At 41.1% G+C, this 25,472-nt stretch overlaps 2 protein-coding genes across 2 annotated transcripts in view; one reads left to right on the top strand and one right to left on the bottom strand.

Moving 5' to 3' along the window:
• plppr4b (phospholipid phosphatase related 4b) overlaps window positions 1-6,228 on the bottom strand; it is a 55,197-nt gene extending 48,969 nt beyond the window's left edge. Inside the window, exon 1 of the mRNA XM_086305332.1 lies at window positions 5,848-6,228. Coding sequence (XP_086161458.1) covers window positions 5,848-5,919 — 72 coding nt within the window. The 5' untranslated portion in view covers window positions 5,920-6,228. The remainder of the gene's footprint in view (window positions 1-5,847) is intronic.
• On the top strand, window positions 5,968-21,829 carry LOC147321406 (plancitoxin-1-like). The gene is made up of 6 exons (XM_086305314.1): window positions 5,968-6,113; window positions 19,369-19,570; window positions 20,093-20,171; window positions 20,369-20,533; window positions 20,629-20,811; window positions 21,402-21,829. The coding sequence occupies exons 1-6, from the start codon at window positions 5,968-5,970 to the stop codon at window positions 21,827-21,829; spliced, it is 1,203 nt and encodes a 400-aa protein (XP_086161440.1).
• The last annotated feature ends 3,643 nt before the right edge of the window (window positions 21,830-25,472 follow it).

Raw genomic sequence — 25,472 nt, 5'->3', positions numbered from 1 at the left:
ACCGTGAAGAACGAAGAGGCGGAGCCATTACTGAGACCGTGATCTCAAGCAGAGTGAAGAAAACATGTTTCTAGCCTCCAAAGCAGTCGCACTGTTACTGTGCTCACCATTAAAACCTTGACTAACGCTAACAGGACTCCTTCATCAGAGCACCTGATCCACCACCGTTTGTTTTACACAGAGAAAATCTGCAGCAAAGCCTCCAGAGCTGCAGATGAACTGTGAGTCTCTTATAATTGCACAAAACTGACTCACTCGATTAGCAGTAATGCCCTGCTTACTGTCTGCCCCTCAAATGTTTTTTCCTGGGGTAGAATGATTGTACAATATTCATGTTCAAAAAGAAAGTGGGTGAACAAGGTTCACTTTATTTTAGATTTATTCTAATCCAGCGGTCCCCAACCCCCGGGCCACGGACCGGTCCTGGTCCGTGAGCCATTTAGTACCGGGCCGCGAGAGCTGAGGCTTCGGTGTGAAATATGGTTTTCAGGGCTTTTATCATTAACTCGGTGTCCCTGGGTCTTTTCCCGTCTGTTATGAATAAATCTTCTTCTTTTTTTTGGTTTTATTTTGTTGTACTTATCTGCGACACCTTAAAGGGCGGTGCGTGAAAATATTGTCAGACATAAACCGGTCTGTGGTGCAAAAAAGGTTGGGGACTACTGATCTAATCCACACAGGGTCAGAAGTATACATACAAATATATACATGCATTCAAGCCTTTCAGTAAGTGGTGCTAAAGGATCTACGGTGTCTTCTAACTTGACCAAAGTCTATTAACTGCTCATTATTTACCACAACTACTCGTTTCTCTTTGCAGCGTAGCAAGGATTTAACAACAGTCATTGGACTGACTGGTATTCACAACAAAAGTCAAGTCAAAGAAGCAGAATTACAAATTTACACTAGTTGGTAGGTCTCTTGAAACTCTTCCTAAACAACTGCAGATTCCAACATAATGAGTTCAGACAAATGTACATAAGCACACCTTTTCCAGGGTCAAACTGCAAACTGCTCCAAAATCCACTCCTCCAAAGCTCAACTGAACATTTGCAGTTCTAACGATGAGACGAGAATTGAGCTACGTGGCCACAACGGCGAGAGGAGTAAAAGCGAGGCTTTGAAACCTAAGAAAACTGTTCCAGCTGCCGAGCATGCTCTGGCTGTCTCAGAAATTTGAGTGTTATATTTGAGTGTTATATTTGACAGTTCAATGTCGCTTGACAAACACTCCAAACAACTGTTTTTTTCATCCAAGAAACATTTCTAAACTCAGACTGCTGGTGTCAAAGGCAGAACCTGCTTTTATTTCTTCTCGTTTGGATTATTGTAGTGGTCTTTTTACTTGTTTCAAATCAGCTTTGGATCGCCTTCAGACTGTACAGAACGCTCCAGAATCCAGTTTTGGCTTCTCTTCATTGGTTGTCAGTAAATTTTAGGTTTCATTTTAAAATTGTAGTTTTATCTTTTAGAGCTCTGCACGGTGAGGCTCCCCAGTTTATCTCTGACCTGCTGAAACTTCATCCTGAGCACTTAGGTCGTCAGGTCAGAGGTCACTGTTGGTCCTGGGCACCAAGGCTGTGGAGCTCTGTTGTCTTTAGGCTGTACAGACTCCATCGACTCTTTAAAAAGCAGCTGAAGACATTTCTATGCAAACAAGCTTTTAATTAATTTTCTCATTGTTTTATATTATTATTTATATTTCTGGTTGTATTGTAACTTTAATGACATATAAATACGTTTAACTCACTTACTGTTTTGCTCCCAGTAGGATCATGCTCTGGGGCTGTTTGCTCCCAGTGGTACTGGTACATTGCACAAAGTAAACAGGAGGAGGAGGACTGCCTCCAAATTCTTCAACTTCACCTCAAATCAACAGCTAGATGTTTTAAGCTTTTGAGCATATGTGAATTAGAGAAACTCCAACATTAACTAAAACTTGTGCTTTCAATTGTTGTTGTTTTAAGTATTAAAGGTGAATGCTGAACAATCAGTCCACCCTGCAAAGACAAGACTTCAAAGAAATCATGTGAAGCTCACATTAACATGACATGCATGCCCATGATCGGTGTACACATCATTCTCACCACAACAATAAGTACGAGGGACTTTGTTCTTTGGGCACAGTAAACTTTCAGCACTGACCTACTTTAAGCCTCCTGCTGTTTGCAAAAATAGAAAAGCAAAAATCCTTCAGTGAGCTGCTTCAGTGATTCTAAAAAGCTCGAGGCTGACTTTCACTGTTCTGCCACATTAACTGCAGTGAGGTCGCACTGCTGTGTGAATGAAAGATTCCCAAAACAAAATCCAGGGAATCCCCTGACAATGTCACTGCTGAGAGAGACGTTCATGGAAATGTTGCAGTCATTCCAGAAATACCTATCACACAGTATTAAATGGAGTCATATATTATACATAATGCTGTATAACTGTAGAGCCAAAGGCCAGCAGTGAATTAGGGCATGCATAAAGATAGCAGTGGGGGAATGAGCAACGGCCAACAGAAGCTGCATGCAGCGCTTCAGTGTTTGAAATCATCAGTTCATTTTCATTATCTTGTAACCGACCTTTTAACCTGATTTTCCTGATATAAATGTGTGTGAAAATAAAAATGCACCGCTACACTGTTGGCCTTCATCTGCTTCTGTCATGGCTGCACTAAATGCACTAATTTGTCACCTAAAAATGGTAAAAAAGAAAGTGCACCCCCTTTGAGTTCTAAGGTTTTACTATCAGGACATAACAAGAAATTACAAAATTTGATAGATTAGGTAAATACAACCTGAGAACAACAACACAAGTGAAATTACACTGTGTCATTTTAACAAAAACTAAGACACAATGCAGGGGACTGTGTGAACAACTCAATACACCATAATCCAGCAGCTTGCAGAACTCTTCCTTTCAAGTAGTTGTTTTCTATTCAGTTCATTTTAATGTTATATATACAGTGCCAAATTATAACAACAGTCGCCTTATATTGTAAGGCAAAGACCCTCCAATAATACAAAGAGAACAGAGAAAGCCCAACAATCATATGACCCCCTATGTGCAGCACTTTGGCAACAGTGGGAAGGAAAAACTCCCTTTTAACAGGAAGAAACCTCCAGCAGAACCAGGCTCAGGGAGGGGCTGTGATTGGTTGGGGTGAGAGAAGGAAGACAGGATAAAGACCTGCTGTGGAAGAGAGACAGAGGTTAATAGTAACTAATAATTAATTAAACTAATAATTAAATGCAGAGAGGAGTATAAACACATAGTGAGCAACACTCATTTTGATCCACTGTTCTTTAAAACATTGCTTCGGTTCATTGAGGTCTCTAGTTTATCCACAGCTTTCTTGACTCCTCACCACAGCGTTTGAGGCCTGAACTAACCTCGTAATATTTTGATTCTTTCCATTATCTGATGCCAGTGTGCTTCAGATCGTGGTATTATTCCTGAGAAGAAAAGACTTACAATTGGCAGGTGTACTTTCTTTTTACTGACTAAACTTTACAGCTTCCTAACATGCACTTACATACTTTTTCCATAATATTCTGCTTAAAGCATTTTTGTGTAGACCCTGCAACTTGAAATTTTGACTCTGATCTCCTTTTGTTACAGTAGGCAGGAGACTAATTCCAGGTCCTTAGACAAAGGTCTTTTTGGTTTAGGGTATATTATACGTCTAATGATTCCCTTAGATGTATACTCACAGCCTAAAAACTATCCAGCAACTAAAATGTTTTAAATTGAGAAGGAGTTAAAACCAGCGTGTTTTCATTTTGTATTTTGGGGGTTGGCTGGAAAAACGAATAGCAGATGGACGATTCTAAGTTGGGCTAAAAACAGCAGCTGAATGTGAGACTGTGCAATGATTTCTGCAAAATCTGATGATTATGATATGTGATTTTTGCTTTTTGAATGATACATATTTCAGAAATGTTGAGGTCTCATAACTGATGTTCATGAACCCAAACACTTAAAATGTAGGGGAGATCGGGGATAGTTGTAACATTTTTGACATTTCTGTCTGTAAATTGGAGATCGTTTAAGGTAGTGGATTCAAAATGTAATGCAAAGTATTTACATGTCTCTGCTATTAAATAGTGCAGCTATTTTCTCTGCAGCACAATTACCCATTGCATGGTATGGTCTCAAGCACAAAGAGTGAAATGTTACAATTGACCCCATAGTCTGGGTTAGTTGTAACATATCCTGGGGTAAAATGTAACACAATGAAATAAGGGTACTAACAAAACATTAACATGTAATCTTTGTTTATTCAACACATGAATGCACTTAGAGCCATTTATGTAGCTGTGTGTGTGTGTGTGTGTGTGTGTGTGTGTGTGTGTGTGTGTGTGTGTGTGTGTGTGTGTGTGTGTGTGTGTGTGTGTGTGTGTGACAGAATGCAGAAATCTAACTTTGAACATATTCCAACCCCCCAAAAAAGAGAAATTATGGAATTTTCTGCAACTGAATATTTCCTTAATTTTGGTTGGTCTTCCTTGAGTTTGGCCTCATTGGCTCAGTGGGCATTATAACCTACAACTCTTGCACCAATTTTGAACATAACAATGAAGCTGGAAAAATGTATTTGTTCACCAACATCGCAATTCCATTACTTTTTATCATGGCTTACCTTGGTGAGGTTTGCAAAGTGCTTCAGAAAGATGAGGAAATCTGTTTCTTGCACCCATCCTGATTTATTTCCACTACCAGTACTTCCTACTGGTCCATCTCTGACACAGTGGTCTGCATAATGTATGTGTGGGAACACAAACAGTGGAGGAATTGTGTTGCCAATGGCATTAACCGCATATACAAAAGCGACCAGTGAACCTCTCTCTGCTGATGTCGTTGCCCCAACTTGTTTAATATAAGTTAAAGTAATAGTGCGGTAAGTTGTAACATACATTATTGTTACAACTGACCCAGACTCCTATAGCCATGAACTAGCTAACATTACAGCCAACGGCTAAAACATTAGCACTAAAGACCTACACAGAATATATCCCCATAGACATACAAATAACACAATTTAAGTTTGATGAGTTTAACTGCAAAGCAGATAATGCTATTACACATTGAAATAAAGTAGAAAAACTTACTTTTTGGCATACAAATTACTTTTTTTCATGTTAAATTGTCTGTGTTGGACAAAATGTGCTGATTTTTCACATGTAATAGCAGAACTGAGTTAGGCATGCACAGGATGAGTCACATCATTTGAAACTTAGCCCTGATTGGAGAAATTGGAAGTGTTACAACTATCCCCGGTCTCCCCTAATTTAAAAACATTTGTTTTCGTGGTTTGCATTTTGCTTTCTATTGGATCCAACAGAAAGCAGAAAAAATTAAAAATAAATTAAGAAATGATGCTACGTTGTGATATTGTGTGTATTACCACGGATGATTGTTGAGATGTCAGCGTTTTACTGTGTGAGCAGCTAATATCATACATATTAGAAATATAAAATTCAATAGCTGCAGCTGCACAGCTACTTAAAAAATAGAAAAAAGCAGCAGCCCATTGGCTTTTACTTGACCTATTTTGATAATGAGAACAGGTGGCTGTGCTGAGCACAAGCAGAGGGGGTAAAGGGGGGATGCTGTGCTTTATCACATACTTTAAGTGGATGAAAATCTCGATGAAAACGTGCGCGCCATTTGCTCATCACAGGCTATTGCATTTTAATGCTGACCAATTAGAATTATCTATTTTTATATAGCTTCATATAACGCACCTACTAATAGAGGCTCGTGTATAATAATGCAGCTCTGATATAAATACGATCAAATCAAATGACATCCTCGCTGTAGCAGGCGTTTGATGGAGGTACAAAGCAAAGCCTGACTCACCTCTACGAAATAGAAGCAGGGCAGCAGGCTAACACTGTCTTTAGTCTGGATCCTCTTCTCTCGTACAGACATGGTCGGCCTCTGAACGTCCAAACAGATCCGAGATGTAACGAGGAAAGAATGGCTGCGCTCCTCCAGGCGTCCTGCTGGAATCAGGAGCGCTCCATACCGCTGTGTATAGCAGTATGCAACAACCGCTCAGTGTTCAGCACGGGGACCCGATGCTCCCTCCAGCGCGACCCTTTATACCTGCTGGTGAGCTGCTGGTGAGCTGCTGGGAGCGCGGTTCTGTGTGTTTCTCTCCGCTTGCTGTTAGGTAGAGAACAGCGCCTGAGCAACAGAGCGAGAGGAGGAAAGAATGGGGGGGAGAGCGCAGACGCACTGAGGAGGGCTGACGGTGGACCACCAAAGTGGATGTGCATGCAAAAACGTCTGTTTCACATATTCTTAAACGTAATATGAATGCTGCTTTGCCACACGCTGCTCACGCTTAGGTGTTATGGCATCATTTGTGGTGATTATGGCGCATAAGCAGCCCTGTTCCTCTGCGTTTAAAACACATCGTAAAGGTTTCCCTCTTTGCTTTCCTCATATTTAACGTCACATCAGCAGCGACATCAGAGGCAACTTTATGTATCTGAAAGCTGTTCCTAAATAGTGCCAAAACTGGCATTTCCAACGTACGTCCCCCAAAATCAAATTAAGCCCGATATCGGCTACGGATGTTAAATTCACGTTATATTTTGGTACCATTGACGGATATTTTCCGTTTATGTTAACATTTAGAGGGACTTCTTTTTACTGTAACTCATTAAATGTACGTCTTTATATCCTTAAACACATATTTCCACACAATTACAACCTAATGCACCATTTGCTCACAAATTCTTAAATGTAAACTTCTTAAAATAATCTGTGCTTTGTAAACAGCAACATTTGTACAATTAATGTTAAATATCCTTATATAGTTCTTGAGTTGCAGATATCAGATTTCAGTGTTGATTCAACAGAATTGCCTGATACTGATTTAACTTTGTTTCAATCAGTATTTGATATCTGGGATACTAACGACAACATCCACCTCGTCATAAAACGAGTAAACAGCTAACACGTGAACAAAATAAGTCATCTTTAAAATTTGAGCATTTTTATGTTCCTTGAAATAAATGTTTCTTCATGTGAATACGTTGATATACATTCATTTAAGTGGCTGCGACGTGTTTTCTTCAAACAGGATACCTGACAATCCCAACATTTACCAATATAATAAAAATAATATACTATAGACATAATAACATCCAGAGTGGCTTTAAGGTAGGATCGCTGCCTTGTGGTTGCTGAGCTGATGATACAGTATATGTAGTCAGTTATGGTCAAAGTTTTTTTTTTTAAACTCACCTTTTATTCCCAAATGAAATCAGACTGAGCATGTGTGCTAGATTAACACTGTAGGGTCTTTACCTTCAGACAACATTTGTTGACTGCTAAGTGGTGCTAAACTGAACAGCTCCAAAGGTGTTCCTGAAATTTGGGTTTATTAGAACAGAACAGATCTCAGCAGAAGGCTGACAGGACTTTTACCCATAAAATAAACATAAAGTACAGAGAAAAAAAACATTTAAATAAAAAGAGATGAGGACAGATTACTACACCAAACCATAAAAACACGTTTACTGGATTTGTTGTGTCAGGGGTGGAACACTTCAAAGAGACCCTGAATCAGTGTCCCCCTAGATTCTCTTCCCTTATTTAAGTCACAGCTCAAAACATACTTGTATGGCTTACTCACTTTAATACAGATGTTGTCAAATCTTGTTTATTGTTTATTGTTTTGCTATTTTAATTTATTTTAATCTATTTTTAATCTACTGCTATATTGATACATTTTTCTCTTTGTAAGGTGAACTTGGGTTTCAGAAAGGCACCCTCAAATATAATGTATTATTATTATTATTATTATTATTATTATTATTATTATTATTATTATTATCATGCGGACTGTCATGTATGGAACGCCAGGACTGCCATAATGAATTAATTAAATACACCATTAAATAATTAATTAAATGTGGCAATAATTAATTAAAATTGGAATTAATTAATTAATAATCCATCTGTGCTTGGTGCCAAGGCTGAGATAAACGAGGAGTTATCTCATAAAGAGGAACAAACAGTACTCCAAGAACAGACAAAGCCCAGCAGAAACCTTGAGGAGGAGCTCCATTTGCCCCCACCCGGGAAGAGCCTCAGAAAGGAGAGACATCCATGGCATCTGAGGAAGAGCCTCAGAAAGGAGAGACATCTAAGGCAAGAAGAGGGGTCCCTATTTGCCTCCAACTCTCTCAACAACACCAACGACCAGGACAAGGGACCACGACCTTCCCCAGTCCCCCAAACCCCTGACAGGCCATCACCCTCCTCCCCCTCCCTTTCTCCCTCCTCCCCACACCTGAAATTCACTGAGGAGATGATGGAGCGGGTCAATGCTGGGCTCAGATCTACCCCCCGTCCCAATCCCTTTTTGTCCCCCATAAACCCCCCACCAGAGCGGCCAAAGGTTCGCCATCGAGCCCCACCCTCAACAGAGCAATCGAAGTCACATTGCCCAGCCTCGCCCCCCTTAGTTCCTCTTCATGCCCTGTCTCCGCAGTCTGATGTGTGATGTGTGAAGGGTCCGGGCTGTGAGGATTATGGCAGTGATGACTTTTCCCAGGAGAAGCTGGGACCCTGTTTACTAGAAGGTTTTAAAATTTCTGTACTTTTAGGTGACAGGAGACATGTGGCCTGGTCAAAACACAGAGAGCTGCACTCTAAAAGATCTTTAAACATAGTAAACATACCTTGTGTGCCACAGACTGCTCCCAAACACGAGGGGACAAGTAATACCTCTAAAACACTTAAGTTGGCTTTATTAAACATTAGATCTCTAGCTGGGAAAACATTTTTAATTAATGATTTAATCACTGAGCACAGCCTTGATTTTATGTTTTTAACTGAAACTTGGTTGGACCAAAGTAACAGTGGAGCTGTTCTCATCGAGACGACCCCTCCTAACTACAGTTTTATCAGTGAGGTCAGGGCGAGCAGGAGAGGAGGAGGGGTTGCTGTCTTATTTAATGAATCATTTCAATGTAAGCAGCTATCTCCTGGAAGTTTTCAGTCTTTTGAATATGTGGCTTTACAGCTGAAGGCCCCATCCAAAGTTGTGTTTCTTAATGTTTACAGGCCTCCCAAATACTGCACAGACTTTTTTAATGACCTCGGTGAACTGCTGTCTGTGATCTGTGTTGATTTTGACTGTGTAATTATTGCTGGGGATTTTAACATTCATGTGGACAACCCTCAGGACAAAGGGACTAAAGACCTGAGTAACACTCTGGGCAACTTTGGGCTGACTCAGCATGTAACAGAGGCCACACATAATAGAGGACACACTCTTGACCTACTGATCTCCAAAGGCCTGAGCATTTCAGAGGTTACTGTGTCTGATGTGGGCGTGTCTGATCATTACTGTGTTTTCTTTGAAAGTAAAATCTCAGCCCACACAAATATATCAACAACAGTGATCACAAAACGGTGTATAACTGAACACAGTAGTGCAATTTTTAACCAGGTCTTCCCATTAACACCTGACCTGTCCAAAGGTTCAGTCAATGAGCTCGTCAATAGCTTCAATGCTAACATGTTAAATGTAATGGACACTATTGCTCCCATTAAGGTGAAGGTTATCTCTGGAAGGAAAAAGTCTCCATGGAGAAACTCCACACTGGTGAAAAATGAAAAAAGAGAGTGTAGGAAAGCTGAGCGCAGATGGAGAAAAACAAACCTCCAGGTTCATTATGACATCTATAAAGAGAAACTTCACAATTATAATTTACAACTGAGGAGTGCAAGAAGGTCCTACTTCTCTGACATCATCACTAAAAACAGCCATAATGCTCGGGTCTTATTTTCTACAGTTGACAGGCTAACAAACCCTCCTGTGCCAGTGGCAGCTGAACTTCATTCGACCATGGCCTGCAATGACTTTGCCAAATTCTTCACTGAAAAAATCCAAAAAATTAGACAAGCAATTGGTACATCAACAGCAGATCCAGGATATGTACTGTGTCCACCAAAAAACTGTTTAAACACCATGAAACAGTTTCAACCTATTAACAGCAAAGACCTGGAGGACATCTTAGGTCAACTGAACTCCTCCTCCTGCTGTTTAGATGTCCTGCCAACAAGTTTTTTCAAAAAGGTCTCAAAGACTTTAGAGTCAGACCTGTTACAGATCGTCAACTTTTCTTTATTATCAGGTGTGTTTCCAGAATCACTAAAAACTGCTGTAATCAAACCTATACTGAAAAAGGACAATCTTGACAAGACACAAATGAACAACTACAGGCCGATCTCAAATCTCCCGTTTTTAAGTAAGATCATTGAAAAAGCAGTTTCTCAACAGCTCAGTTACTTCTTAAAACAGAATAATTGCTACGATGCCTTCCAGTCAGGTTTTAGACAGAACCACAGCACTGAAACCGCTCTGACCAAAGTGTTCAATGACATATGTATGAATACAGACAGTGGAAAAATGTCAGTCCTAGTTTTACTGGATCTCAGTGCAGCATTTGATACAGTTGACCACAACATATTACTCAAACGACTGGAGAACTGGGCAGGTCTTTCAGGAACTGTACTAAACTGGTTCAAAACATACGTAGAAAACAGGAAATACTTTGTATCAATAGGTAACTTCACATCTGAGCAGACAAGTATCACATGTGGAGTTCCCCAAGGTTCCATCTTGGGACCCCTTCTGTTTAACATCTACATGCTCCCACTGGCACAGATTATAAACAACAACAAAATAAACTATCACAGCTATGCAGATGACACACAAATATATATCACAATGTCACCAGGAGACCGAGGCCCTGTACAGGCTCTTGGTAAATGCATTGAGGAAATCAATGACTGGTTGTGCCACAATTTTCTCCAGCTAAACAAAAACAAACTGAGGTAATAGTCTTTGGCGCCAAAGAAAAACGATTACAGGTCACCAGAGAACTTCAATCTATACACCTAAAAACCACAAACCAGGCGAGAAATTTGGGTGTAGTGATGGATGCAGACCTAAACTTAGAAAAACACATTAAGACAATAACAAAGTCAGCTTACTATCACCCCAAGAATATATCAAGGATAAAAGATCTGATGTCCCAACAGGACCTGGAAAAACTAGTCCATGCTTTCATCTTTAGTAGGCTTGATTACTGTAACAGCATCTTTACAGGTCTACCTAAAAAATCAGTCAGACAACTACAGCTCATTCAGAACTCTGCTGCTCGAGTCCTCACTAAGACCAAAAAAGTGGACCACATCAGTCCAGCTCTGAGGTCTTTACACTGGCTGCCTGTCCGTCAGAGGATAGACTTTAAAGTCCTGATGCTGGCCTATAAAGCTCTGAATGGTTTAGGACCAAAATACATCAATGACCTCCTGACCCAGTATGAACCATCCAGATCCCTCAGGTCATCTGGATCCGGTCTTTTATCAGTTCCCAGAGTCAGAACCAGACACGGAGAAGCTGCATTCAGCTTTTATGCTCCTTATATCTGGAACAAACTCCCAGAAAGCCTCAGATCAGCTGAAACACTCAGTTTATTTAAATCCAGGTTGAAGACTCACCTGTTCTCAGCTGCATTTGAATAAAGCACCAAATCCACACTTTAAGCTTAAATTTCAAAACTTACATTTAACTACTGATTTTATCTACTGTTCTGATTTTATCTGTTTTGATTTTATATACTGTTTTGTTTGTTTGTTTGTTTGTTTGTTAATTAGTTAGTTAGGTTATTTGCTTGTTTTAATCAATTTTAAATCATGCTTTTTATTTGTTCTTGTTTCTAATGTCTCTGTAAAGCACTTTGAATCACCTTGTTGTTGAATTGTGCTATACAAATAAACTTGCCTTGCCTTGCCTTGCCTTGCCTTGCCTTGCCTAAATAAATAGTTATGACACATGTAATTAATTAATTATTGACACATTTAATTAATTATTTAATGGTGTATTTAATTATTTCATTTTGGCAGTCCTGACGCCTGGCTCTCATCATGAAATAATTTTATCTGTCAGCCTCACCCATCAAACTCAGGAGGCGGGGTTAACGCTGCCCATGCAGCTTCTCTAACATTTGATTGGTTGCCGTGCAAAGTAAGTCAAAACAGGTCGATCCTAGATAATCGATTGCTTGTGTAGACTTGGGGCAGCCAGTTATCCCAGAATGCAGATCAAATCACAGGCAGCAATGGTGGTGGTGTAGTTTTAAAATACCCCGTTTTTCTGTCACCAGCTACACTTTTAACGGTGTTTTAGCCGCGAATGTCGCGACGTATGTCTGGTCAGGTTGTCAACATAGAACATGTTTGCAAAAGTGCTCAGATGTTTTCAGAGATTTCACTAGCTCTGCTAACAGTTAGCATGCAGAGTGCACCGAGGGGGTTACGTTAACCGGTTTGTTTACATATTCCACTCTCCGTGTTCCACATGTTGCATTCGCAGATTCTCATTTTCACTGAACGATCGTCTCTTTCCGCCTGGTCTTGTGTCTCTGTGCTTCTGTAACATAAAGAACGAGCTGACATTTTTCTCACGAAACCAGCGATCAGCTCAACAGACCCTCAGTTTACCTGCATGCATCCTCCTCCTCATCTGTCAGCTGTTTAACACCTGCTGCTAATTCAAGAAACACGCCTAGTTACCTGGTGATAGTCACAGTTTAACTGGGCAGCCGGTGCTCGATATAACGCAATGTCAGCGCATTTTTCTGCACAAGATAAGTAAATATAGTGTTTTCCCCGAGCGCAGAGCTGCTGGAGCTTGTTTCCTTACAGAGCACTTTATAGGCGAACAGCTTCATCGGCGGCTGATGTCCAATCACCGGCACACAGCTTTGAAACCTCAGCTGAGTTTTAAATCTCAGTGGTTAAACGCTGGACTTCATTCACTCAGGTTCTGTCTGTCGGGTCACGTTTACTTCGCTGTTTTATTTACAACTGAGCAAATCGGTTTGGCTGAGGTTAAAGTTACGTTTCATAACTGCATAGTTTCACAGACGTTTAATGGCTCACTGGCACATGTGTTAGACTGAACTATCATCTAAATATCATCTGTTTTTTAATAGTTATTCAACTGTATTCTAAGCACCAGCTGTCTGTTAGAATGTGATTTTTTTCTCTCTCTCTGTTGGCAGACGTATAAAAATGCGCAGGAAAATCTGACGTGCATGGCGAACTTCACCGACGATATTTAGGGAGGAATAAACACACATCAAACATAAATGAACCATTTGCCTGTCTCCATAATTGAGAGCATTTTCTCTTCTTATCTCAACACTCTCTCTCTTTTTTCTTTTTTTTTTTTTGCTTTTTCGGTCATGTTATGTTTACCTGTCAAAGGCTTGTTACAAACTATGAAACACATTGTGCAGACTTCTGGATGTTAGAAGAAAACTAATACTGCTCATGAATGAGACTAAAGGCAGGAAGGTGTCCTTTAAAACTAAACATGTTAATAGGACCTCCCTGTTTATATCATAGTTTATGATATAGCACGTGTATTTCAGTAATAGCCTGCTGAGGCCACTATACGTGCTGGCCTCATATCAAATGTGAAGGCAGACTGAGTCTATGTTTGACGTTTGTTTATATCTAATCTTCCTTTTCAAACATTTAAACAGCAGCGAGTCTGCAGCTGAGGGAATACAAACTCAAATTGTCGGAACAGGTTTGCTCGTTTCTTGGATTCATTTGGTGATTTATTAAATGTATAACTGTTATTCTAATCTGCTGCTGGGTCTCTTACACTTTTCTTTATGCTGTATATTTTCACGTCTCTGGAATAGTTGGCAGTTAGATAGTTAGCTGGGAAACTCTGTGTTAACTCATGGAGCTGAGGATATCGTGGATATGCTGACCTCGCTGCGTGGTGTACAGAGCGAGGTCAGCATGATTAATATTCACAATAAAAATATTAGCCGAACATCATGAAGTCTGTATGTGTTTCATAGTGTCGAACAACCTTTGTACAGTTAAAGCCAGCAGTTACTACATGACGGAAACACCAACGTTATCTCTTTTATGCGTTTATACACAGGTCACGCTGATTACTGAACAAAAACCCAAAGATCAGATGTTAAACAGATTTATTTGCTCTCTCTCCTCCTTAAACATGTTTTTAATCTTAGTTATAATTCAGAATTGGCGACTGAAACACGTAGGACACATAAGAACTTCAGGAAATAAAACACCGATAAATATAACCTCAGTAAAAGAAGTCAGCGGGGGTTACTACAGCTGTGTACCGGGGCCTGCGCTTTGTCGGTGGGATTGCTTGCGAGGCGAGCGGGTCTATCCCACGCTTTGCCGTGAGACTGGGCAGACATCTCCGAAATCATCGAAGCACTTTTGCAAAGAGGCTGTATCTTGACAAACCGACCAGACACATGAAGATTAAACCACTACATTCTCGGCTAAAAAAATATTAAAACGGTATTTGGTGACACACAAACAGGGTTTTTCAAAGCTCAGTTCTGTTAGCTTCCACATGCCGGTTGTTGTGTGCTAGAAACAATGGCCACCAGGCCAAAGCAATGGTTTTGACTCGATCAGCGTTAACCCCGCCCCCTGAGTTTGATGGGTGAGGCTGACAGATAAAATTATTTCATGATGAGAGCCAGGCGCCAGGACTGCCAAAATGAAATAAATAAATATATCATTAAATAATTAATTAAATGTGTCAATAATTAATTAATTACATGTGTCATAACTATTTATTTAATTAATTAATTCCAATTTTTAATTAATTATTGCCACATTTAATTAATTATTTAATGGTGTATTTAATTAATTCATTATGGCAGTCCTGGCGTTCCATATTCATGGACCAAGATGACTTTGGGATACCTTGGCATCCACCAACATGCCTGACGGACCTCAGCTTTGCGGATGACATCGCTTTGTTTGCTGATATCTGGAAGAATATGAAGACCGTGACATGAAAACTTGGAGCAAGAGGCAGCCAAAGTGGGCTTGTGGATTAGCGGGAACCAGATCAAGGTTATGAGAATTGGTTACATGACGGCACAGGATCCCATCTCTGGAGGAGGTTAACCAATTCCCCAACCTGGGCAGCATCCTTGCATGCGACGGAGATACTGATCATTATGTTGTATGTCGGATTGTGAACGTGGGTGCGGTCTTCCAGCAGCTGATCTGCTTCACTCCAAAGACCGACCTGATGACGAAGATTCGTCTGCTCAACTCCATCATTATACCTGCCGCGATCTGCACTTGTGAGACGTGGAAAACATTACTCTGCTTTTTTCAGAAGCCCGGGGTCTTTTGGATTGTAATTTGTTTCATAGTTGGATGCCTGACTGACAACTGTATAAAACAAAACCTACACACAATATTCGAAGCACATAGCGCACAGTCGTAAATTCCCCCTAATTTTGGTATGATCCGAGCTCAGGCACTAGGCGACTGAGCACAGCCAGTAGCGGTTTTTGATACGGGCGACACGGGCGGTTGCCCGGGGCGGCATCGTGGTGGGGGGCGGCATCACGGGCATCGGCAAAAAAAAAAATTGCTCGTACTCATGCTGCCCCGACGTCAGCCAGCGCATATTGGGAATGGCATAGGCACCGATCGGTTTTCTATCACCCGTTTGCTGGGAGTAAGGGCGCCCTCCGTTTGCGAGGTGTGCCTGCTGCTGGCGGTACAGGGAGGAGGGGGGGGGGATTCACTGGTGGCTGGAGCGGCGTCTAATAACCAACCAAAGTAAAACAAAAATAAAAACAAACCAACAAACACGAAAACACCAGACATCATGATACAGACTTATAATTTGCACCGATGTTTTTTAGAAATTCTGTACGCGAAAAGTGAGCGCGAGAGCCCTCGGTGCGCCTGCTCGCTGCTGAAGTCAAAGTAAACTTTATTGTCATCTCCGCTACAGACAGTCCAGCATATAGAGACGAGACGACGAGGCTCCAGTTACAGCAGTGCAAGTAAACAAACAATAAATATAAGAAGAGTAAGAAAATAAATATACACTTTAGGACTCGGGGTAAAGGATCAATAACAATTTAAAATTTAAAATTTACAGTTTGATGATTTAAAGTCTCACACAACCCGTCGAAAGGGGAGGGGGGCCTGCTTCCAAATAGAGCACATTTCATTCATAATGATGTAAATCCAAGTCCATCATGTATTCATGATTTGAATCCTGGGTTGTGTGAAATCCCAGAAATAAACCATAGACAAAGTGAATCTGTGAACTAAGGTGTAGGTTGTAGGGGATGGGTGTTCATACTGGAGGGCAAAATTAAAACCAGTGGAAGATGGACAAGAAAAGTTCAAAGCCATCAGGTCCTCAGTTTAGAAAAAAGAGAAAAGAAGAGGAGGAGAAACGAGCAAAAGATGCACTCAAAAAAAATGAAATTGGATGGTTGTTACATGCATAAGATCCAAACTTGTAATTTGAACTAAATAATTCCATGTTTCTATGGTGAACGTAATTAAATTATGTAGCATCTGCATGAAATTCAGCAACTTAATTTGTCCTTGTTGAGATGACATCATACAATCTAGCAAGAGTGGCTGGATCCAGGCAACTAACCACTCTTACTAGATTGTATGATGTCATCTCAACTGTCCCCTCCCTCCTTTTCCTCCCCATCCCCGGCTACCTCCCTCTTCCCGCTCCACCACACTCACCCACACAGGTAGGGCCTTGGGGTGCGGGTGTGTCACAAGGGTGCAGGGGAGACCCTTCCCCCCCTGTCCCCTTCTGGCCACCTGTGCCTCAATTTTATCTCACAACTTAGACATTCACAATACTCACACTCTCATAACACACACATATATATAGGGCCTTGAGGGTGGGCACGTTAATGGCGTCCAGTGGACGGTCTGTGTACTCAAACCTACCTCTGGCGCTGGTGCCCACCTCTCAATTTTAAATCCATGTAGACACTGAGGGTTCTCGGGAGGGGCCGTGCTAACACCTGCTGCTCTCTGGCAGCAGCACCATGCTCTCCCTTGTTTTAAATGCACTTTAGAACAACACCCGGGGTAAAGAGTATGTTTGGGGAGTGTGATTGTGTGTAAATGTCTATTTATGTCAATCCTTACGTTGGGTGAGTGCTGAGTGTTTGTATATGTGTGCATGAGGGTGGGAATGCATGTTTGTGTCTGTGTCTATATGTCAGGTCTCTCCCCTATCTCCCCTCACCACACTCCCTGCCGGTGACTGATGCCCTCAGGGGTCGGTGCATTGGTGGTTCTTGGTGTCCGGGGCTGGGCACTCAGGTATGTACCGGCTCACTCCCGGTGGCTACTTGGCGGGGCCTGGCGCCTGTTGCTCGGTCAGGCCTCCTCCGGGGTGCGGGGGGCCCTCGGGCCTCCGGCCTCTGGGCCTGCGGCTCGGTTCACTCTGGCACAGCTGGCTGCCGGCAGAGCCAGCGGGCACGCCGGTGCAGCCCCCTCTAGCTTCTGCTCGGTGGCTACTGGGTGACGCCTCGTCTGGGGATCCTCACCCCTTCCCATGAGGGTGGCACGATGCCCCTCCAGTGGTCCTCCTTGGGCTCTTATACTCTGGGGCCTCTGGATGTCTGGGGCCTGGATCTCCTCCATGCCTGCTTCATGCCCTGGGGGACGGGGCTATGGCACATTATACACAGTTCAGATTTCCCCTCCTGACCTCTGTCATTGAAAACAAATGGTATATAACCAAGTTTTGTGATTAACTTTTCTTACTGATCAAATACTTATTTTCCACCATAATTAGCAAAAAATTCTTTAGTAATTGGTGTGGCACGGACTCCACACACACACACACACACACACACACACACACACACACACACACACACACACACACACACACACACACACACACACACAGGATTTCTGTGCTCACAACTCTTTGCGACTTTCAGCTGTTTCACTTTTCAACGTGACAGCACAGGTAACTCCAGGATAGGGATGGGTATCGTTTAGGTTTTATCCGATACCGGTGCCAAACCGGTACTTCTGAAACAGTGCCGGTGCTTAAACGGTGCTCAAACCGGTGCTTAAAGAATGGAGAACACCAACTTTGTCCAAAAACCTCTCATGTTCAGCTGTTTTTTTGTAAAAAGATAACAATGTTAGCCTTTTCTGCAGCTATGGGGCATATATGGTATCACTCTAGGCTGGAAGCAGTGCTTAAACAATGGAAAAAAACACAAACTTTGTCCAAAAACCTCTCATGTTTAACCGTTTTCCACTTTTTCTTTGGTCATTTTAGCCTTTTTGGCCAGGGTGAAGGGAGCATCTGGCATCAAACAAGAAGACAGCCGCATGTAGCTATGATGATGTTTGCTAGTTCACCTTACATGCATTAATGTAATAACGTGGTTAGCCTACTCAACGTAAATTACACACGAACAACATTAAGCTACTCACGCAGAGAAGAATGGCTGCTGCTGCATCATCATCCTCATCATTTCTGCTACACTGGCAGGGCTAGGGGCCAGGACTCTCCTCTTCGGGTTCTTGGGGGATGCTATGCGTCGCCAGGTGATTCATCGGATTCGAGGTGTTACCTCCTTTGACAGTATCACAGTATCAGCTTAAAGCACTTGTTGCTGCTGAGTTTGCATCTTTTGCTGTGAAGTACAGCCAGACTTTTGACCGCTTCGCCTTGGGCATTTTTAATCTGTAGCTCTGCTCTAAAAGAACGTACGTACCTGGACCCGCCTACTATCCTCGGAAACGTAAAATGATTGGCTAGAATCTAAAGTGTATCACAGCTCAGGAAAAAAAAGCACCGAAATAAAGCACCGAAATGTGCGCTGCTTTTCGGTCTGGTTACTACTGTTTATGTCAGAACCAGTGCCATCATGGCACCGGATACCGGTACCCATCCCTACTCCAGGAGCATCCCCTGCTCTCACGACTCCTCACACTCTTCTCCTCACCTCCTTCATCACTGTACATAAATAGAGCAGAAAGAGCATGATTAATTTTAGTCCACACCTAATTCCTCTGCCACCTCAACGCTGCCCTGAGAGCTCACCATACTGCAGCAGGCCAGAGACCACACCCCCACCTCAATCAGACAATGTGATTTTTTTTGGATTTTCTTTTCTCATTTTGTCTCTCATAGTTGAGGTATATCCAAGATGAAAATTACAGGCCTCTCTCATCTTTTTAAGTGGGAGAACTTGCACATCTGGTGGCTGACTAAATGCTTTTTTGCCCGACTGTATGTGGCTTAATTTTTTACCTCCCAATAAGAAGTTTTCATTCTTCCTCATGTTGGAAAATGCCACTAAGAGTGTACGGAGAGCATCAAAATATGATACGAAGGGGTTTTTGATCAAACCTCTGCGTAGGCTGATGTTGGGTGAACCGGTGCATCTAACAGGTTAACATTTTCACTTTGGAGTTTGTTTCTTTTCATGTCATGTTTTGTTTGTTTCTCATCAGGTTCATCATTTACAAAGCACCTGGAGAGATTATCCCTAGATCTAACCCTAGAAGATATAACAACAAGATGAACTACTTGTACATTGATTCAGCAAACAGCAAGTCCTACATGCACAATAGACCCGACTACAAGAACCTCAAAGATCCATCTGGTGCCTTGGCCCACACCCTGAGACCAATCTTGAAGAAAATTAGAAACATGGTGAGACCATTAGTTTGGTCCAGTAATGGTCCTCTACCAAAACACATCATTTAATGCATATGCTGGAAACACTCAATACAGGTACACGTGCAGATTTAAAGTGTGAATGCTGTTTTATCATGATTTTTCATTTTAGCTCCATGAAATGGAGAGAAATAATGATTTGCTTAAATTGTAGGTGCTTAACAGTAGTTCTGACATATCCAGTTGAAACTATTACAAGCGCATGCAAGGGATTGAAGAAAAACAATGGCTGGGTAGTGCTGTCAGTGGACAAGTGAAAAAAACAACATGCCCACTTTAGTCGAAGAGGCAAAAGCGCATCACATGAGACAGCTTCAGGCAACTGAGGAATTTTTATTACCAGGAGAAAAAAATCCACATCCAGAAGCAGGAATTAGATTAGATTCAGTGTTTTCACCATTTCACAAACGTCTATGAGACTGTGCTGTCATGTAGGCCGAGGAAGTCTCGTGAAAGTGTTAATGCAGATTATTTCTTTTTTTTTTGTATGATTTACAGCTGCCAAACTTTGGATTCATCAGCTACAGTGATCAACCTCCAGGATGTTCCTCACATACCACATTTGGCCACAGTAAAGGTAAAGAAAGCTTCTTTTTACAGACAACACATTGTCAAACATATAAAACAAACACTGGAAAAAGTTTGTTAGACTATTGATCTTATAAAATGACTGAATCATTATTATGAAGGCAGTGAAAGGATTAAAGTGCTTTGAATAAAATGCATCCTATTCCTTATTTTATGACCAGCACTGTAACTGTTTACTGTCCACAGGGGTGATCATGGTGGAAAGAGACAGACCTGGGGTCTGGCTCTTGCACAGCACACCTCAATTCCCCTTCAGAAGAGACCAAAACAATTTCTGGCCTGAATCTGGATTACAACTTGCTCAGACGTTCATCTGTGTAACTTTCAACTATAACCAGTTCATACAGATCGGTAAAAAGCTCAGTTCGAACTCTGGACATTTCACAATTTAAAGCCCAGAGGCTGATCTAAACCTCACAGTAAAGATCTTGTTTAACTTTTTCCAGGTAAACATCTGCAGTACATCAGAGCTTTTCCATTTGAACATGATATTCCAGATGATTTCCATCAAGAGCTCATAGATGCAACAAAATGGGTTGAAGTTCCCCCATCGAGTGATTACCAAACACTCACATCAAGAGGAGGTCTGAGGTTTTATAGCATTGCTAAACAACAGTTGCAAGAGCCAGGTGAGATGTCTGCATGTTTAAAGGTTAAAGTAATAATCATCCTTTAAATTACACTGTGGAGGTATGGCACAGACGACACAGGAACTCCAGCTTTTCACTCCGACTTTATCCGTCTCCACATAACTTTGCGCCACACACTTGACAACAAACCTCCCAGCAACCTGGATGTGAGTGGAGCCCCCTAGTTGGCTGCCATAACACCCGTTTTTGTTGGTTAAGCTTTTAATGGTTACAGTGATATTTGTCTGGTCTTAAACCAGACAAATATCATTGGGGATGAGAATGGATGACTTGGAATCTTTAAAGAGAGGACAGGTTTTAGGATCAGCCTAGCTCAATGCCAGTTGACATATATGTATTTACATCCAAATAGAAATTTAGGCGATGATATTTATGCTGCCTATAGCTGCCGACAGCTGCTGCATATCTGAAATCCACGTACTGTTATTCACTTTGTTACTGACGTTATGTCTTCATCAATGGCTGAAATGCAGTGTCTGAGAAGAGAGTGTGAGTGTAAACGGGTTTTAAAATGTTCAATGTTTCAAAAAGACAGGAAATGCTTTAAATGCTCCTTGATCCTTTTGCAGATGGAGACCTGTACCACACTATTGCCCAGGCAGTTCAGAGTCATGTGTATGTGCAGACGTGGGGCTGCCAGAAAGATCGGGCCGATTCTGACTGCTCAGGCCCCAATCATGTGTACAACATTAAAACTATAAAAAAGGTTCTGGGTCCTGCTAGTACATGGAGTCCTACAAAGGACCATTCAAAGTGGTGTGTGACCAACAGTGAATCCAACAGTGAATGGACCTGTATAGCTGATGTCAACAGGGCTCAAACCCAGTATCAGAGACGAGGCGGGGCGCTGTGCATTGAGAACAGAGACGTAAGAGACAAGTTCTGGGAGTTTGCTAGAGAGTTTGATGAATGTAGTACGACCCCAACCACCATGGACACCAGTGACTGTGAGCCTGACTCAAAAATAATCCACTTGGATCCGTCAGTGACAGGCTGAAAACAGCTCAACTTTACTTCACTGTGGACTTTACCAATCCTGCCGTTAAATATTAAAAACATAAGGAAAAGGAAAGATTCGTAAGTGTTAGTTTAATTATCATTCTGAAAAGATGTGTGACAATATGACAAACAATAAAATAATAAATCTGGATAAAATACATCTGGTTTATGTTATGTTTGTTATGCTTTCACTCATTGTCATTTATTCTGCAGTTGTTGACCCTTTCTGCAGTGCCTCCTGGTGTTTGAATTTCTGCTTCTTTAATTTTCTTTCATACCTAAGAAGATGAATTAATTGCTTAATTAAAAGGATACAAATACAGCTTCAATTAAGTTTATAAGAATAACTTGTGTTTTTGAACAATAACACAGTACTCACTTTGAAACATGCAAAGTCAAAATAAATTAAACACTACATGCACACAAAATAGTGTAATTTATATTTCCCTTTTATTGTTTTTTTCATTAAAAAATTAAGGTTTTCCTAGAAGAAGTTCGTTAACATTTTGCTGATAAGTGAAGATTCTCAGGAGAAACAGAAAAACAGGAGACCACACAGGACTGTGTGAACTTTGTGTGTACATTTGTTTGAAATATTAACGAAATACTGTGTCAACACAAATTTGATTTTCCCAGAAAAAACAGGATTAAAAGGAAAAACTGAAGATCTCTCAGATATTGTATCCCTTACTATTTGCTCCCCATTTTATTGCTTAATAAGCTCAAGGTTTAGTGTACTTGAACTGTAAGAAATAGAATCAATTTCAATTACAATTCCATACAATTGTATTTTATCTTCAATAGAACACAGAAACACATCAAATGTTTGAACTGAGTAATCATGCCATTTTACATTCGCCTGCTATGAAGCCATGCTGCTGGGATAAATGCAGTATGTGGTTTAGCATCATCATGCTGACACATGAAGGCCTTCCCTAAAAAGGATGTCTGGATCAGAGCATTTCCTGCTCTATAACCTGTACATACTGTTTAACATGTACGCCTTTTCAGATGTGAAAGCTGCTATGGCATTAGGCACTAATGCAGCACCATACCATCAGAGATGCTGTTTTTAGACTGAATCATCTTACTAACCTGTTATCAGCTAATCATGTGTAAAATGTTCCAACAGTTCTTTCTTTCTTAGTATTACTTTCTGTTCCAGGGTTCTGTTGCCCCCATCGCAACATTTTTGAGATGTTACGGCAAAAAAGAAAAGAAAAGAAGAAGTTCCAGACATAGTAATTATGCAAAATATAATGTGATTCTCAGACATGTTTTAAAAATACATGAGAATCCTACAAACTGTGGGCCGGTATGCTACTGGAGCACCTGCAGGAAATCCATTTAACATCTGAAAAGTCAGATGTCCTGAGATATGCATAACAACAAATTACCTCTGAGGCAATAACAGAGTGACCAAATTACTGAGAAGAGAGAAAACAGCTGTTTAGGTCAGTTCTGTTTATGTCATGTATTTTTAAGGGACAAAGTCCACGCAAATATTGACTGGTCTGAAAGTTTGAGGATGATAAGCTGTAAACAGAGACCTGTTCCTGTAAATGTCTAATCAAATAAAGAACACGCCAGGTGAACGCTGTTTTCTATTTTTCATGCTATGAGGAGTGTTAAAAAGATGAATCAGACAGAAATGCATTTGCAAGTAGAAGTTTGAGAACACATCGTCTAAATAAAAATTATGTAAACAGAATGTGACTGAAAAAAAAAATCAAAGCAAAAGAGTTCTACTGTCTAATGTTTTCATTAGAACCATACATCACTTTCTCTTAACCACCACAGAAGAGAAGAGCTCCTTTCTACACTCAAGCTAAAGCTTTAATAACAACGAGCACCACAATTCGGATAATTTTCTTCGACTTCTCTGGCCCCGATAACATGATCCAGTCCAGGATGCTGAGGGAGAAGCTGGAAGACATGCAGGTGGAGGATACACAGGTCCAGTGGATCAGTGACTTCCTGACAGGCAGACCACTGTTTGTGAGACTGCAGCAACTGAGCACCCTGTTCTGTCCCCTTTCCTCTTCACCATCTGTGACTGTCTCCTCCAGAAATTCTCTGATGACATGGCCAACTCGAGACCGCTTCCTCTCATCTCATGGTACAGAGTGTACACAGTCCTTATCAGACCTAATAAGGTTAAGATATTTTATCAACATATAAATGATTATATATCTCCAAGCATAAATAATTATATGTTTCTAAGCACAAATGACAACCTAAAAAATATCAATTCTAACAATTACAAGTGCTTTTCTGATGAAGACTTTTTTAAACTGTGTCCAAAAGTCCTCAGCAGTGGAAACACCACAGTTCAAAATCCCAAGTGCAAACCTTTTTCTCTGCAGTCCTCAAGATGCTCTCAGCTGTTTAACTTTAGGTAGAGTAGAAAAGCTTTACATATTTCAATACCACTGAGTGTTACATAAGACCCTGAAAACAAGGTGACAGTTGCTTCCCAAGCAAAAACCTCTGCATGTGCTCAGAAATCACAACAAATAAGACAATAATAAGACCAAACATATAAGTGACATAAGAGGCTAGGGAAAGAGCAAGCATGAAGTGAGATGCTGTTTGTGTGTGTACATGTGTGCACACTTGTTCAAGGTCCCTCTCGTTATGTACCAGTGTGATAAAGTCCTGAATGCAGCCTTCAGTTCTGAGCCTTAAAGAACATACACTCAGCAGCAGAATAGAATCACGTATAACTACATTTATACATTTTCTAAATTACCAATTATTACATGCACATTCCTGCAACAATGTGATACAAAATGTGAACTACAGTTGGTGGTTTTAGCATGGAATGGCATAACAAGCAGGCTAGTTTCCAGATTAGGGCATAAGTTAAGTCCTGATTTAACTCGTAAAAAGTGAATCACATTTGAAGCAGAAAACCCGGGGTTAACCCTGAAGTTACCTGGATATGACAAAATCTCCTCTTATACTAGAGGCCTCTGTTGTCAGGGGTGGAACACTTCAAAAAGACTCTGAATGACTTGGACATTAGGACAGACGCCATAACCACTGAAGAAACTGCAGCCGTGATCAAACTCCTTGAGAATGGCAATGCATTGGGCATGTACATGGTGTCTGCAGAAATGCTGAAGCACATCAGTGCCCCGTCAGCTTATGTTGGTCATCGGCACAAGTGCAAGAAGATTGGCTAAGAGGAGTTACAGTAAAGCTCCCCAAGAAAGGCAACCTGGCGGACTGCAACAACTGAGGAATCACACTATAGCCGAAGACTTCATAAGGCCCTGGACCAGAAATTCCGGGAAGAACAAGCCGGATTCTGCAGTGGCTGGTTGTGCACAGAGCAGAATTTAATCCTGTTCACAATCACCGAACAGACTTTGGAATACCAGCAGCATCTCTCGATTAATTTTGTCGATTTCACATAGACATTTGATAGCGTCATATGGCATCCCTGAACAGTTCATCAAAATATTCTGAACCCTCTACCTTCGATCCAGTTGCTGCGTCCTCACAGAGGATCGCTACATCACCACTGAGACCGATATGAGGAAAGGGTGCATTCTATAAAATAAAATAAAAATATTACTGCATTGTGGTTTAGGTAAAAAAAAAAGAGAAATTAATTCACTTAAATGCACATTCAT

Source organism: Aulonocara sp. 'chitande type north' Nkhata Bay, linkage group LG9, assembly GCF_057382095.1.
Source record: "Aulonocara sp. 'chitande type north' Nkhata Bay isolate Kocher_YH1m ecotype deep benthic linkage group LG9, A_spYH_male_GT1.1, whole genome shotgun sequence".
In the NCBI taxonomy this organism is placed as follows: Eukaryota; Metazoa; Chordata; class Actinopteri; order Cichliformes; family Cichlidae; genus Aulonocara; species Aulonocara sp. 'chitande type north' Nkhata Bay.
The sequence above is the reverse complement of the archived record's forward strand: the minus strand, read 5'-3'. Positions and strand labels throughout refer to the sequence as shown.

What these genes read in the sequence shown, in the direction of transcription:
- LOC147321406 (XM_086305314.1), top strand. Translation starts at nt 5,968, where the DNA reads ATGGCTGCGCTCCTCCAGGCGTCCTGCTGGAATCAGGAGCGCTCCATA. An exon ending in TACCTGCTGGTGAGCTGCTG is followed by an intron (nt 6,114 to 19,368) that starts GTGAGCTGCTGG and finishes GTTTCTCATCAG; the next exon opens with GTTCATCATTTACAAAGCAC. An exon ending in TAACCAGTTCATACAGATCG is followed by an intron (nt 20,534 to 20,628) that starts GTAAAAAGCTCA and finishes AACTTTTTCCAG; the next exon opens with GTAAACATCTGCAGTACATC.